The 13,611-nt window shown below is 36.4% G+C and overlaps 2 protein-coding genes across 7 annotated transcripts in view; one reads left to right on the top strand and one right to left on the bottom strand.

Moving 5' to 3' along the window:
* The first annotated feature begins 2,786 nt into the window (after positions 1-2,786).
* LOC127414144 (splicing factor 3B subunit 5-like) lies at positions 2,787-4,170 on the top strand. Of its 2 annotated transcripts, none has more exons than XM_051651932.1 (2): positions 2,787-2,857; positions 3,645-4,170. In XM_051651932.1, the coding sequence occupies exon 2, from the start codon at positions 3,661-3,663 to the stop codon at positions 3,919-3,921; it is 261 nt and encodes an 86-aa protein (XP_051507892.1). In that variant the 5' UTR covers positions 2,787-2,857; positions 3,645-3,660; the 3' UTR covers positions 3,922-4,170. The 2 variants fall into 2 exon arrangements, with proteins under 2 accessions (XP_051507892.1, XP_051507891.1); XM_051651931.1 differs by having other exon boundaries at positions 2,794-2,922.
* Positions 4,171-9,323: 5,153 nt separating this feature from the next.
* The window catches only part of LOC127414128 (phosphatase and actin regulator 2-like), a 54,938-nt gene continuing 50,650 nt past the window's right edge, over positions 9,324-13,611 (bottom strand). For all 5 annotated transcript variants that reach the window (XM_051651906.1, XM_051651910.1, XM_051651909.1 and 2 more), the window contains 3 exons: positions 13,434-13,571; positions 12,852-12,928; positions 9,324-10,633 (listed from right to left, as the gene is read on the bottom strand). In XM_051651906.1, the coding sequence (XP_051507866.1) occupies positions 10,618-10,633; positions 12,852-12,928; positions 13,434-13,571 (231 nt within the window). In that variant the 3' untranslated portion in view covers positions 9,324-10,617. The remainder of the gene's footprint in view (positions 10,634-12,851; positions 12,929-13,433; positions 13,572-13,611) is intronic.

A 13,611-nucleotide genomic window follows, 5' to 3' on the forward strand; every position in this document is an offset into this window, starting at 1 on the left:
ATGCATGTTTTTACTAGCTGTACCAATGTAGTCACGAGTTCAGAACCCAACTTGATCTGCTTTCCACTAAATATATTCCAGATCCCGACACCAAGGCCTATTACAATACTGATGAATATAGAAATGCTTACATATAACTGGAAATTTTATTATTATTATTATTATTATTATATAAAAAATCTAAAAGGTGTGCATAATTGCTGACACCTACATGCACACTTTGGAGTTGGTTGTATGCCTGTAAGTCATTTGCTTCAAATGTTACTGAAGTTGTATACTCTAGGTTATGGAAATGTTTGTAAATGTTTTGGATTTGTATGCTCTAATGTTGCTGTATCTTTAGAGACGGTCCCTAAATTTGCGACTATTTGTGAATAAAGAACGTCCATCGTGAAGCCAACTTTATTGAATTATTCATTGACGTTGAGACCCTTTGTCATTGTTTCTGATTTTACTGCAGTATCGTGGAAAAAGAAACTACATGTAGCCATGCCAACGTAGGATCAGTACATAACAGCACATTCAGCAACATGGAAAAGCAGATCAAGTTGGGTTCTGAACTCGCAACTACATTGGTACAGCTTGTAAAAACATGCATCAAACATCCACACCAACCCAGCCTTGTTTTTTTAGATATGCAGCCAATACATTTTTTCCTTCTTTTGTATGGCATTGGAAATAAATTGATAAATTTAAATTCATTGTGTACATTTGTGATCTATAAATTCTGTAGAACTTACAGAATTTCTGTCTATAGAATTTGCTTTTGGTACAGCATGTCACAGTCAGTAGTAAATTTTTTGGCCACCCCAATAAAATGACTGGGTCTTACCTGGCCACCCCTGAAAAAAAGTTCTGGCTACACCCCTGACCCCGCGCACGACAGCGCCAAACGGCGTCCATCCCTCAAAACTCAAACAGTCCATGTACGCCTAAAGCCCCTGTGACAACTTTGCCGTCAGATTGCTCAAGTCAGGTGTTTCTATACAAATTTTGTGAGACAGAATTACATAACAGAAGAAAATCTATAAAACAAACTCCAGCCAATAGGCAAGATAAACACAAAGAACATGTAGATTCATCCACATAACTGTCCCGAAGGTGTGTTCCTCCACAAAACAAGCTTCAGCCGCTAGCGGAACCAGCACACACACACAAAAAAAAATAAAGCCGTTCAGTTTCTTCAGGCAGTCAAACAATTGTTCAGTGAGTTTGCCTATTCGACTGTTACATGAGTGCAGCAAATGACCTAATCACTCCAATGTCCTGCAAGAAATACTCCACAAAACAAACTCGGCTGCAACGTGAGTATCACACAATGACTTACTCACTTCATTGACTATATGAAGGACATTGCTTGTTGGGGACATGTAAATACTTTGCGGCCATCCTTAGCATCTATTCTCAATTTGGCCGGGAACATCAGTGCAAAAGTGACCTTCCGTTGATGTAAGAGTTTCTTGTATTCCTTGAATCGATCACGTTTCCCTCTTGTCGAATTCGCAAAGTCTGGGAACAAGAAAATGTTGTGGTTCTTCCAAGAAAGCCTTCTTTTACTCCTCGCCTCGCATAACACAAGATATTTATTGGATGATCTCAGAAATTTGGCCAAAATTGATCAGGGCCTGTCTCCCTCAACGGATCGTCGAGCCAGAACTCTATGAGCTCGCTCGATTTCAGCTTATGGCCTGTTATTTCGAGCAGACTCGGAAAGAGCCCGTCCAGAAATTCCACCATATTCTGACCCATTGCTCGCTCAGGAATTCTAATAATTCAGACAATATTCCAACTTTTCCCAAATGCGCTCCAAGTCTGCCTTGGTCGCTAGCGGATTAGCAGCTAATTCCCTCTCTGATGACTCCAGATAATCGATCCGTTTCTCAACATCCGCCACTCTTGTAACCATCTCAATGAATTTCGTCTCCATGGCTGTGATCAATCGACGTATTACAGCAAGCTCCTCCAAGTCAACAAAGACCTTCGTCAGCATTGCCGACACGTTCATCAATTGTTGCCGAATTTCCGTCACTTCGACTCCCAGGCTTGCGGCCTGCTGCTCGGGGGCTTCATCTTAAGCACGTAAGTGTCTTTTAATGTCTCCAGAGCCCGAGGATTTTGAATTCTTTGACATATTGTCTTCCTAGCACAGTTAAGAATCAGGGTGCATTAAGTCTCACCAGTTTATGACACAAAAAGTATTCAAACTAGCAAAGTGAGCAGAGCTCGCTGTTCACATGTCCGAACCTTGCATGGCGCCACTCAACTTCAATATTAACACCTTTTAAACCACACCCTAAGGATAAGTAATGGTGAAATAAGAAATTATAATTCTTTTAATAAAATGACATTCAAGCTAGAAATAATCGGCGCCATATTTAATTTTTGACAGTAATGAAAACGAGGCTGTGAGGGACAGAATTATAGCCTGCTCAGTTGTTTAAATTGGTGTTGATCATTCAGCTGACGATAAGTTGAAAAACTTTGTTCAAAAAAACTTTTATTTAACCAAAAAAACAACAACTTCAGAAACACGAGCTGTGAAAGTAAGGTGTGATATAGGAGGAGCTTTATATAGCTTTATACATTGTATGCCTTTGAAGAGACCGTTTTCATTCCAGTCAAAACTTAAATATGGTGCTACTTTGAAAAAAGTCTATAGCTTTTGAGTGTAACCAACGTCAATGCAGTCAATCTGCCCTTTCGTCTCCATCATATGAAGTTATAATAAACAAAATCATCATAAATACCAGCGGAACTCTATTTACGACAAAGTTTCCCACACGTATCCATTTCCGAGTTACTCCTTCCGCTTCTGTAGAAGCTTACAGCTTGTTTCGTCCTGCAGCTAATGAGCCAAGTCAGTCTTCTTGTATAGGAAACTTTCATTTATTTTTTTCATATATCTCTCCTATTTTGTTGTAGGTAAGGACACAGCTTACTTATTTGCAAAATAATACCAAAGGCATTATTGTGGTACAAGGGGCAAACTAATGAAGAAGCGATCCGTTCTGTTAGGCTAAATTTGCTAGCTTTGCAAAACATGAACGAGAATAATACTGGAAATGGCCAAAATCTTGAATTAATTGCCTGTTTTGCTGAATAACTGTTAATGAGTAAGCTATTTGTTAAACACTGCACTTTAAATAGTTTCCCAAACAAACAGCTTGTATGTATGTGTATACGTATACACATACATGCATATGTGCGCGTGTACAGGTTTCATCTATTTGTGATTTTTGAAAATGTCCTAACTAATATAGTGAAACTTGTTGAAAACCCACTAATGAGGACATTTTAGTTGGTCCTCACTAGTATTAAAAAAAAAAAAAGGCTCATAAATCGGCCAAATCATGTTTAGCTTTAAATCTACTGATTTAAAGGTTTCTATTAGGGTTAGAGGATTGAAAATATCTTTAGCTTGCTATGAGATCAATGGAAATCTATGAGATATCCTCACCTATATAGTGAAACAAACCTGTTTGTGTTAAAGGGGTTTTCCCCTTTCAACACATACATAAATCTGAGTTTTCTCAGAAGATTGACATGCCCCATTCATAATCTGATTTATCTGGTGCCAAATTCACAATAATTTGCTCTAATTACTTACTGTTATTTTCTCTTTCTTCTTTGTGTATGAAATCCAGATTTCTATAATTGAAGATGACAGACCGTTACAACATCCACAGTCAGCTGGAGCATCTGCAGTCCAAGTACATCGGCACGGGCCACGCAGACACCAGCAAATGGGAATGGCTGGTTAACCAGCACAGAGACTCGTATTGCTCATACATGGGCCATTTTGACCTGCTAAATTACTTCGCCATCGCTGAGAACGAGAGCAAGGCTCGGGTTCGATTTAACCTGATGGAGAAGATGCTGCAGCCATGTGGCCCACCTACTGACAAACCTGAAGATGCTTAGGGATTGGCTTCTTGGACTGGGCTCTTTCAGTTTTATGTTTTATAAGGCTGTGCTCTAGATGCTTTGAGAGACCCTGGACACATGGGGTTTGTGGGCGCTCTTTAAATCCTCTTATCTGAGGACCAATGAATGTTCTCTCTTTTTTTTTTTTTATTATTACTCTGTTTTTGGGGGGAATATTGAATTAGTTGTTTGACCACAAGTGTGTTTGAAGGGAATAAAGATGAAAATGTATTACCCTTACACAAAGGTATTGATTGTATTGGTGGTTTATAATTTATAGTTTATTTTGTTTTCATTTAGGACCAGATGCCTGTGGAGATGATATACATTGCTATGAAAAAGTATTTTCTCCCTTCCTGATTTCTTCTATTTTTGTGTATTTTCCATACTAAATTGCTTTTGATCTTCAAATGAGATAACATAAAACAAAGGCAACCAGAGTAAACACAAAATATACAGTATTCAAATATATATATATATTTTTTATTGAAGCAAAAACGTTATCCAACACCTATCACCCATGTGAAAAACTAACTGCCCCCTTAAATTGAATTGCTCGTTATGCCACCTTTAGCAGCAACAACTGCAACTAAACACTTCTGATAACTGGAGATCAGTCTTTCACAATGCTGTGGTGGAATTTTGGCCGACTCTTCTTTACAGAACTGCTTTAGTTCAGCCACATTGGAGGGTTTTCGAGCATGAACTGCCCATTTAAGGTCCTGCCACAGCATCTCAATCGGGTTCAAGTCTTGATTTTGACTAGGCCACTCCAAAACTTTAATTTAGCTTCTTTTGGGTCATTCAGAAGTGGACTTACTCCTATGCTTTGGATCATTGTCTTGCTGCATAATCCAGTTGCGCTTGAGCTTCAACTCAAGGACTGATGACCAGATGTTCTCCTTTAGGATTTTCTGGTAGAGAGCAGAATTCATGTTTCCCTCAATTACTGACCATCACTCTACAACCACCATGCTTGACAGTAGGTATGATGTTCTTGTTGTGGAATTCTGTGTTTGATTTACGCCAGATGTTACGGGACCCGTCTTCCAAACAGTTCCACTTTCGACTCATTAGTCCACAGAACAAAGGTTTGAGGATCAACAGGGTGTGTTCTGGCAAAATTCAAACAAGCCTTAATGTTCTTCTGGGTTAGCAGTGGTTTTTGCCTCGCCACTCTTCCATGGATGGCGTTTTTGCCAAGTGTCTTTCTGAAAGTGGAGTCATGAACAGTGACCTTAATTGATGCGAGAGAGGACTGCAGTTTCTTGGATGTTGACCTTGTCTTTGTTGTGACTTCCTGGATGAGTCGTCGCTGTGCTCTCGGAGGAATTTTGGAAGGTCGGCCACTTCTGGGAATGTTCACTACTGTGCCAAGTTTTCTCCATTTGGAGATAATGGCCCTCACTGTGGTTCTTTGGAGTCACAGATCCTTTGAAATAGCTTTGTAACCCTTCCCAGACTGATGTATTTCAATCACCTTTTTCCTCATCATTTCTGGAATTTCTTTCGACCTTGGCATAGTGTGCTACTGGGTGAGACCTTTTAGCCAACTTCATGTTGCTGAAAAAGTTGTATTTAGGTGTTGATTTGATCGAACAGGTCTGGGTGTGTCTAGTCCAGCTGAACCCCATTATGAATGCATTTTCATAGATTTGGGGATTTAGCAACTAAGGCAAATACTTTTCACACATGCCCAGTCGGTGTTGGATAACTTCAGCTTGTCAACTTTGCTTCAATAAATAACATTATCATTTAAAAACTGTATTTTGTGTTTACTCATATTGCCTTTGTTTTATGTTAGAATTTGTTTGAAGTTTTGAAACAATTTAGTATGAGATAAACACAAATACAGTTTTCACAACACTGTAAATACAAATTTCTTAAAAGGATAGTCCACCCAAAATTTAAAAAAATATTATGTTAAATAAATAATTTATTATTATGTTATTCATGTTGTTCCAAACCCATTTGACTTTCATATGTGGGAAAAAAATTTTTGGGGCAGAATATGAGACTCGGTCACCATTTATTTTCATTGAATGGAAAATAGATGCATGGTGTAAAGAAAGTGAATGGTGACTGAGACTAGCATTCTGCCTAACATCTTTTGTGTTTCTCTGAAGAAAAAGTAATATGGGTTTGGAACAACATGAGGATGGGTAAATGATCTGCTTGCATTATAAAATGTTGGAATGTTAGTTAATGGGCTTATGAAAGTTATTTATGTTATTAAGAAAACTTTTTTTATACTGTGGTTCCCTGGAAAGAAAAGTTGGAGTGGGGTGGGGTCTGTAAAGGGTCAAGAACCCTGATTTAGGTAGTGCAATTGGGTTAAATATATAAAACAGAATTCAAAGAGATCCATGTTTACAATGCACATTAGTTTACATACACCAATTACTGTCCTGAAACTAAGCAAATATGGGAATCTGTGAAATTGCTTTGATGCACTGTAGATTGTTTAGTCATCAGTAAATCAAGCCAATACATGAGACAAAAAGTGGAGGAATTTTCCGTTGTTTGTTCTGATGAATGGTGGGAAAACTTCACATTAGCATGACATCATTGATAAATGATTTGGAATCTTTGGGTATGGCATCTCAGCGGTGTTGTTGCTGGCAACAACATCCTCACCAGCTGGCCCTGCAGTTTGTTATTCTTTTAACAGAATCATTTCTGCTGTGTCAGGACTCAGGAGCAACATACTGGCAAAGCAGATCACCGGCCGTGCTCATGCTGAACACCATCTTTTTTATTTATTTATTTTTATGTGGAATAATGTTGAGTTAGGCTGCTGAAGAGTACAATTAGTTGGAATTATACAAATTCTGCAGATGGTCAGGCTTTTTTTTCCCAAGCTTGTATAAATCAGGAGGTGGGATGGCATGAGGGCTCTAACAAACATCGATCTCAGTCGTGCATAACTTTTGTCTGGCATAACCGCACCTGGGCTGACCATGCAAAAAGAATATTGTGGAAAAACTGCTATGAATCCACTTTTAACATTCTTTAGAGGCTGAGACTGGTGTTGCTGGCATACATGTGAGGTCACAGCTATCGCTACATTAATCAACCATAAAGTAACATGTATATACAGTATGTATATGATAAATAATCTGATATGCATTTAATTTACACTATATTAGTGTTTGCATATTAAGCATTTTACTTAAAGTGACAGACAGGTCACCCAAAAATGAACATTCTGTCATCATTTCCTCACTCTTATATTATTTTAAACCCATATAACCTTCCTTTCATTGCATCCTTTTTCCATACAATGAATGCTAATTGAGGATGAAATTCAGCCCAACATCTTTTATGTCCCACAGAAAAAAAAGTTAATGCAGGTTTGGAACAACTTAAGGGTGAGTAAATGATGGCAAACTTTTAATTTTGGGGTAAACTATCCCTTTAACTACCCCTGAGTGCATAAAATAAAAAAATAATGCAAGGTATTAAAAGGATGATGAGTCATAGAGTGAAAAATGTGTGCACAATTAACTTTGAAAATCCATCTGTCATGCTGTAATTCAATATAACATCATTGGGGTTTCAATTTAAAATGTCCTATGTGGGAACATGAGCATTTCTATGATTAAATGAGTGAGAACACAGATGGCAGAAACATCTTATCCGAGCGCAAAAGCAACTAGAGAAGAAAAACAAGCATGAAATCATATGGATTGCATTTGGCCCCTTTGACGACAGTGCAGGCCAAGTCTAAAAGATTAATGACAGGGTTTGATAAGAAAGGTGTGACCAGCCTACAGGTAGGTATAAAATATTTGCTCTGCCTTGACACACTGTATGCATAACCATTTTAGTCCTTCTCAGAAATGCCAGAGTATTTCATTTTATCAAGGAATAGGGTGACTTTGAGCATCTTTTCTGTACTAGCCATCATGTACTGTTCTTTCAATACAGCAATACAGAAGTCTTGTAGATGATTTTTTGCGGAGTCACTTGGTTGTAGGCTACCACAGATCCACGATTGTGTATACAAGAGTAAATCCAACACAAACACAAATATATCAATATCAAGAAAATTCCATAATGATACACAATACATGACATGTTGTGCGTCACTGGGAAAACAGTTTAAGAGCAAAGCAGACCCGTTTTGTTGACTTGCGCACAAAGAATTCCTGGAGAGCATCCAGTGCTCACAATAATAACAAGCTTTTGATTGATCACTTACAATAATGACATGTTAATACAGTCCGTTTAACTTAGTATTGATATCCTTAATAGATTATAATAACACATAAGGCCACTGCAGGATATTTTTCTACTTAGAAATTCAACAAGTTTGATCAATTGCTTTATTTTATGCATGTAAGCCATCTACAATAAAACTAGCTTATTTTAGAGTTGCTTTTCAAAAAATGTATTTTACTTCATATTTCTCCATAGCCTTTCAGCATGTGGAAGTAGCCAATGTAATAAAATTCATGCTTATAATTATTCAACATCTACAGCATAAAATGTTCTGAGAGTTATTTTGCATGACTTCGCCAAATCATGCAATATATATTCTAAAATCCAACAGTATTTTCAAATGTGGATTTGAAATTGAGGCTACTGTTCCATACAAAAGCTGTACAATGCAATTTATTAATTTCTATATTTAAACTCCATGAGTAATCAAAGGCTAAATATCATAATCAAAGAGGTTTAATCCATTAGAAATCATCTGCTTTTTTAAAAGATTGCTCATCATTCTTTACGGTTGACTGCACAATGAAATGCTGCCTGAACAGTTTGCAAAACAAATACACTCATAATGTTTGGATTCCTTAACCTTTATCTTCATTAAGCACAATAACAAAAGGCAGAAAACAGATGGTGAAAATAGGTAATATAGATGTAAACCCAGTGAGGAAATAGAGGCTATTAGCATTTTTTATTTAATTATTTTTACAAAAAATATTGGACATTTTCCTAAAGCTTGTTTCTTATAGCGGTGACATTTTTCAATATTTATCGTATTTTCTAGTTTTTGTGGTTATGCTTTTTAATGATCAAAAAGACATCCACATTATCTTATTAATATTCATTATAAATATTGCAAATATGGCCCACAATATACAGATAAAATGTAAATATAAATCTCTCAATATGCAATGTAATGAATGCGTGAGAGTTTTGAAAGTGCATAATAATCTATACTACAGTATACTATACTTCTTAAATGACTTCTTAATGGTGCTACCTTGATTAGATAAAGGTTAAATGTATATAAATATGCAATCTAAAATTCTTCAATAGTGATTCTGATTACTCTTTTGTAAACAAGAGAGCTTGAAGTTTTCAACTAGGATCAAACTCACAACTAAGTATTATATACAAGTTAAAGTGTTTTGCATTGTTATTTGAAAGAAATCAAACCAATGTGCAATATACTGGATGTATTAACATATACAGTATCATACATAGTCTGTACAATTGATTTGAAATAATTTAAAATAGTTTCCCCAATTTCTAACTATATTAACAAACAAAATAGAAAAACTCACAAAGCTGGACACGAGTGCCCGTCCAGCAAATTCTACCTTTGACATCTGACCTGACAATTATATCAAGCACCAGAACGTGCAGTAATGCAATATTGACACATTTCATCGTGGACTAAAATCTGCCTTTTTATATATTGGAGAAGCTCTTTCCAATCTTGAGAGTAAAACTACTTTTCAACTAAATGATCTTACTTGTAACAACTTGGGTATGGCTAGGCACAATAAAATCCTCCAATTAATTAACATTTTTGAAAAGCCAAAATCAGTGACATTAGCAGTAACTTTGGGAAAACTGTGATAACATTTAGGGGAAATAAATTCTTAAACAGGTACATAAACATGGATTATGTCATAAACATGATTAGATTCTTTTCCTGAACAGCAGTTACAGATATGTTACAACATGACCACGTACATCAAGTAATCAGACATTTAAACAAAAAACACGGTCAAGGCACAACATAAATCTGATTACATTCTATTATATTGAGGACTTTATTAATCTGGATACAGATGAATAATGGCAGTAATAATCCTGGACCTTGTGATGTCCAAATGGACCTCAATATCGATTTTAAGGTACACTGATGGCAAGAACCAGGTACATATGTCTTATAAAATGTTTTTCACATGCATGGATATTCATAGATATTACTGGACTCTGCACTGGAATACTGCAAGAAAAATTTAGTATATACAAAAACAAACCAAAAAAATCCTCCGAGCTGCAGTGTTGCTGAGTGCAAACAATACAAGAATGAGTCACTGCATGTGCTGAAGTTTTACCTTGAAAGAATATCAGGGACACTGTAAATGAAAAGAGTGCAAGTCTTGTCCTTAGTGTGTGCAAAAAATTCAAATAACAGATATGAAAAAATTGGTTGGAACAATTGCATTGCTTTATCTTGTTTGAAGGTCCCTCTCTTTCTCTCTCTGTTTTCAGCTTGCAATGGCATTCCAGTCCCTTCTTTAACCATGCTTGAGCCCCCCAGTGGCTGAACACAAAAACCAAAGACAGGACTGCCAGCAGGGAGCGCAGCCAGTGCCAGAGAATCGCCGGCTGCTGCAGGGAGTCAGTCTGTTAGCCTCTCAGCAGGGAGCATGGCGAAGAGACAGGAAGAGAGAGCCTCAAGTTAGCGGTCTTCCAGCACCCCCACTACCAGGCACCGCCTCAGGGCCGATGAAACCTGCCAAAACACAGAGAGAGCAGAAGCTATTTTAGGACCCATCCCAGCAGACAGAATAAAGAACAGATCTGAGCAATATTCATGGGAAACGAGGCATCTATGTGGAAAAAGCAGCTGATTAGATCTTATCATCATTTGTAAGTCTATCATCCAAGCGAGGCACTTGTCGAACAAAAATTTCAGGCAAATAAATAATGACAGATGTCTAACCAATGCATAAAAATTGCAATTTATCCATCCATTTCCACCAGTTTGACCCATATCGTTGCAAACATGAAAGGCGTGCATTTTCCTATAGTGTAACAGTAGTCTTGCCCTAGTAGTCTTGAATCTGAAATTGCATACTGTCAGAGTATGTGCTGTATTTGATGAAGGACACACTTTTTTTGCAGGTAAAACAATACGTTCTTTGAGTATGCATGCGAGTAGTAGGAATAGATTCCAGGCATAATTCATCCAGAGGATGCGGATATTGACTTTTGACCCAATATATGACGTAATAACAACCTCGAAAATCAGTACACATGTTCAGATTTCTAAACATGTATACTGATGTGTTTGTTGTACATTATACTAAGCAAAAACCTTTCAACCTCCTTTGATTAGGCAGTGTTGGGGAAGCTACTTTGAAACTGTAGTTTGACAAGCTACAAGCTACTCATAATTTTAAGTAGTTAAGCTCCAGTCAAGCTACTCTTTTGAAAAAGTAGTTAGCTACACTATAAGTTACTATCAAAAAGTAGCTAGCTACATTGAAACTACTTAATGAGGCAATGTATTTTTTTTAATGTTACTATCAAACCAATAATATTAATAACAAAATGTACACTAATGACATTTATTAATTAATACATTAATTAAATACATTTAATGTGTTTAATTAAATATATTAAATGTATTTAATACATTTAATGAATAGTAACATCAATACAGTTAATAATGGCCATAAAAAAAAATACAACAGTATAAAATAAAAAAGATCAGACTTTTTTAAAACAGAAAATATATTTTTTATACTATACTTCACACTTTTCAGTCCTGCTGTGGCCAGGTGTAGCTTACTTCCCTAAAGATCACATTTTTATGACAAACTCTCCTTGGACTGGCATTTTTTGTTCTTGTCACATAATATTTAGTGTGAATAATATGTGAATAAAGACTCAGGGCTTGTTTCTCCCCTCACCTGGGTTCATGCTCATTGTATTTTCTGACTTTTTGCCATTGACATGCAAGTGGCAGCTTTACAGGTCACATACAGAGGTTGCTCTACAAATATTTGTTCACTTTGTTCTGGTCCAAAACAAGTAGATGGATGGTCATCCTAAATTGTTGCATAATAATACATGCCATAAATGATTTCTTTTACCAATCATTTAATTTATTTTACATGAAAATAATAGTTAATTAAATGCTAAGAAAGGGAGAAATCAAATAGTTCTGCATGATAGTAGTTATTATAATAATATATACTGTATATTTATAAATATTATAATAATAATAATAATAATAATAATTCACTCACTGCTCCCAATAACGCACAGATGATGAGAAGCGAAATAAACATATTTAGAACAGAAACTAAATTCCTCAAAAGGCAATAATAACTTTTTGAATAATTTTATTTAAAATAGTAAAGGTAAATATGCTGTTGTGTGACCAAGAACAAAGTGTCTGGAACATTCTTTGTTACATAGAAGAATAAAATGGTGTTCTTTTATCATTTTCAGATTTACCTGCCCCTGTACGTCTTGTAAAGGTAAACAAACTGTGGTTGCTCGCTTTACATAACCATCAGACAATCTCTTCTTATTCAAGTGAGCTGTAATAAGCTCTCAGTAGATGGCGGTGATTCATTATTTTTGTTTGTGATCTGCCATTACAAAAGAAGACGACGACGCTGCCTGATTTTGATCAGCAGACAGAAATATGCTGCCAGATCGTTGGATGTTTTGCTGGTAAAAGTTTGGCTTCTACGCAATAAGGAAGGCTATTAGTTATAACAGTTAAAATCTGACTAACATGATGTAGCGTTTAGTCACGCTACACCGCTACATGCTGGAAAAAGTAGTTCACTACTGGAAAAGCTAATCTGTTTTAAAAGCAGCTGAGCTGTCATGCTACTGAAAAATGTAGTTAAGTTAGTAGCGTCGCTACATGTAGTTAGCTACTCCTCAACACTCTGATTAGGCTTGTAGTACACAACTACCAACTACATTACCTGGTAAACTGTCTGCTATCTTCATGGACCTCCATCTCTTTGCTTTTAAATTCATTGAGTTCTTTACGTATAGCAGCCTGAGAAAAAAAAAAGAAAAGAAAAAAAAAAGAGGAAGAATGACAATCAATTCTGTTCCAGGACAATTGAAAATTTGTAATGCAGGAGACTTGTGAAGCAAAGCTTAATCACAATGTTAATGTAATGCTTTGTAATGTCACTTACAAAAACAGCACTTCCAAATGCTGTACCCAGTATAATCAAATACAGCTATTTTTAATTTGATAAAATATGATGACTTTAACAAACAAATATGATGCCCAGTAGGTGGCATCTGTGATTTATTTATACATGAGAGGAAATTCACTAAAATACACATGCATTTACACCTTTCACCAGGCTAATCACAGCAGACCTAAGTCTTTGATTAGATGTGTTGTTCATCATTTTTCTCAATCATAAATATTATTATATAAATATAATGAGCTATACGCTGTAAAAAGGTAGGTATGGACGCATCAGAGCTCAACACACATTTTAAAAAAACACAATTTAAAGCTACAGCACGACAGAAAAATGGCTTACTTTGTCAGCAGGGGTTAACCTGGTCCACGGCTTGTCAGCACGCCGATCATAGTCTTTTGCTTCTGTGACCTCCACGTATTCATTGAACCGCAAGATTCTTCGTGCCACTAACTCTGCAACTGTGGGCCGCACACTTAGCTGCAGACACAGAGCAATTTCAGTTGTCAACTTTTAACGT

Source organism: Myxocyprinus asiaticus, chromosome 23 (genome assembly GCF_019703515.2).
Source record: "Myxocyprinus asiaticus isolate MX2 ecotype Aquarium Trade chromosome 23, UBuf_Myxa_2, whole genome shotgun sequence".
In the NCBI taxonomy this organism is placed as follows: domain Eukaryota; kingdom Metazoa; phylum Chordata; class Actinopteri; order Cypriniformes; family Catostomidae; genus Myxocyprinus; species Myxocyprinus asiaticus.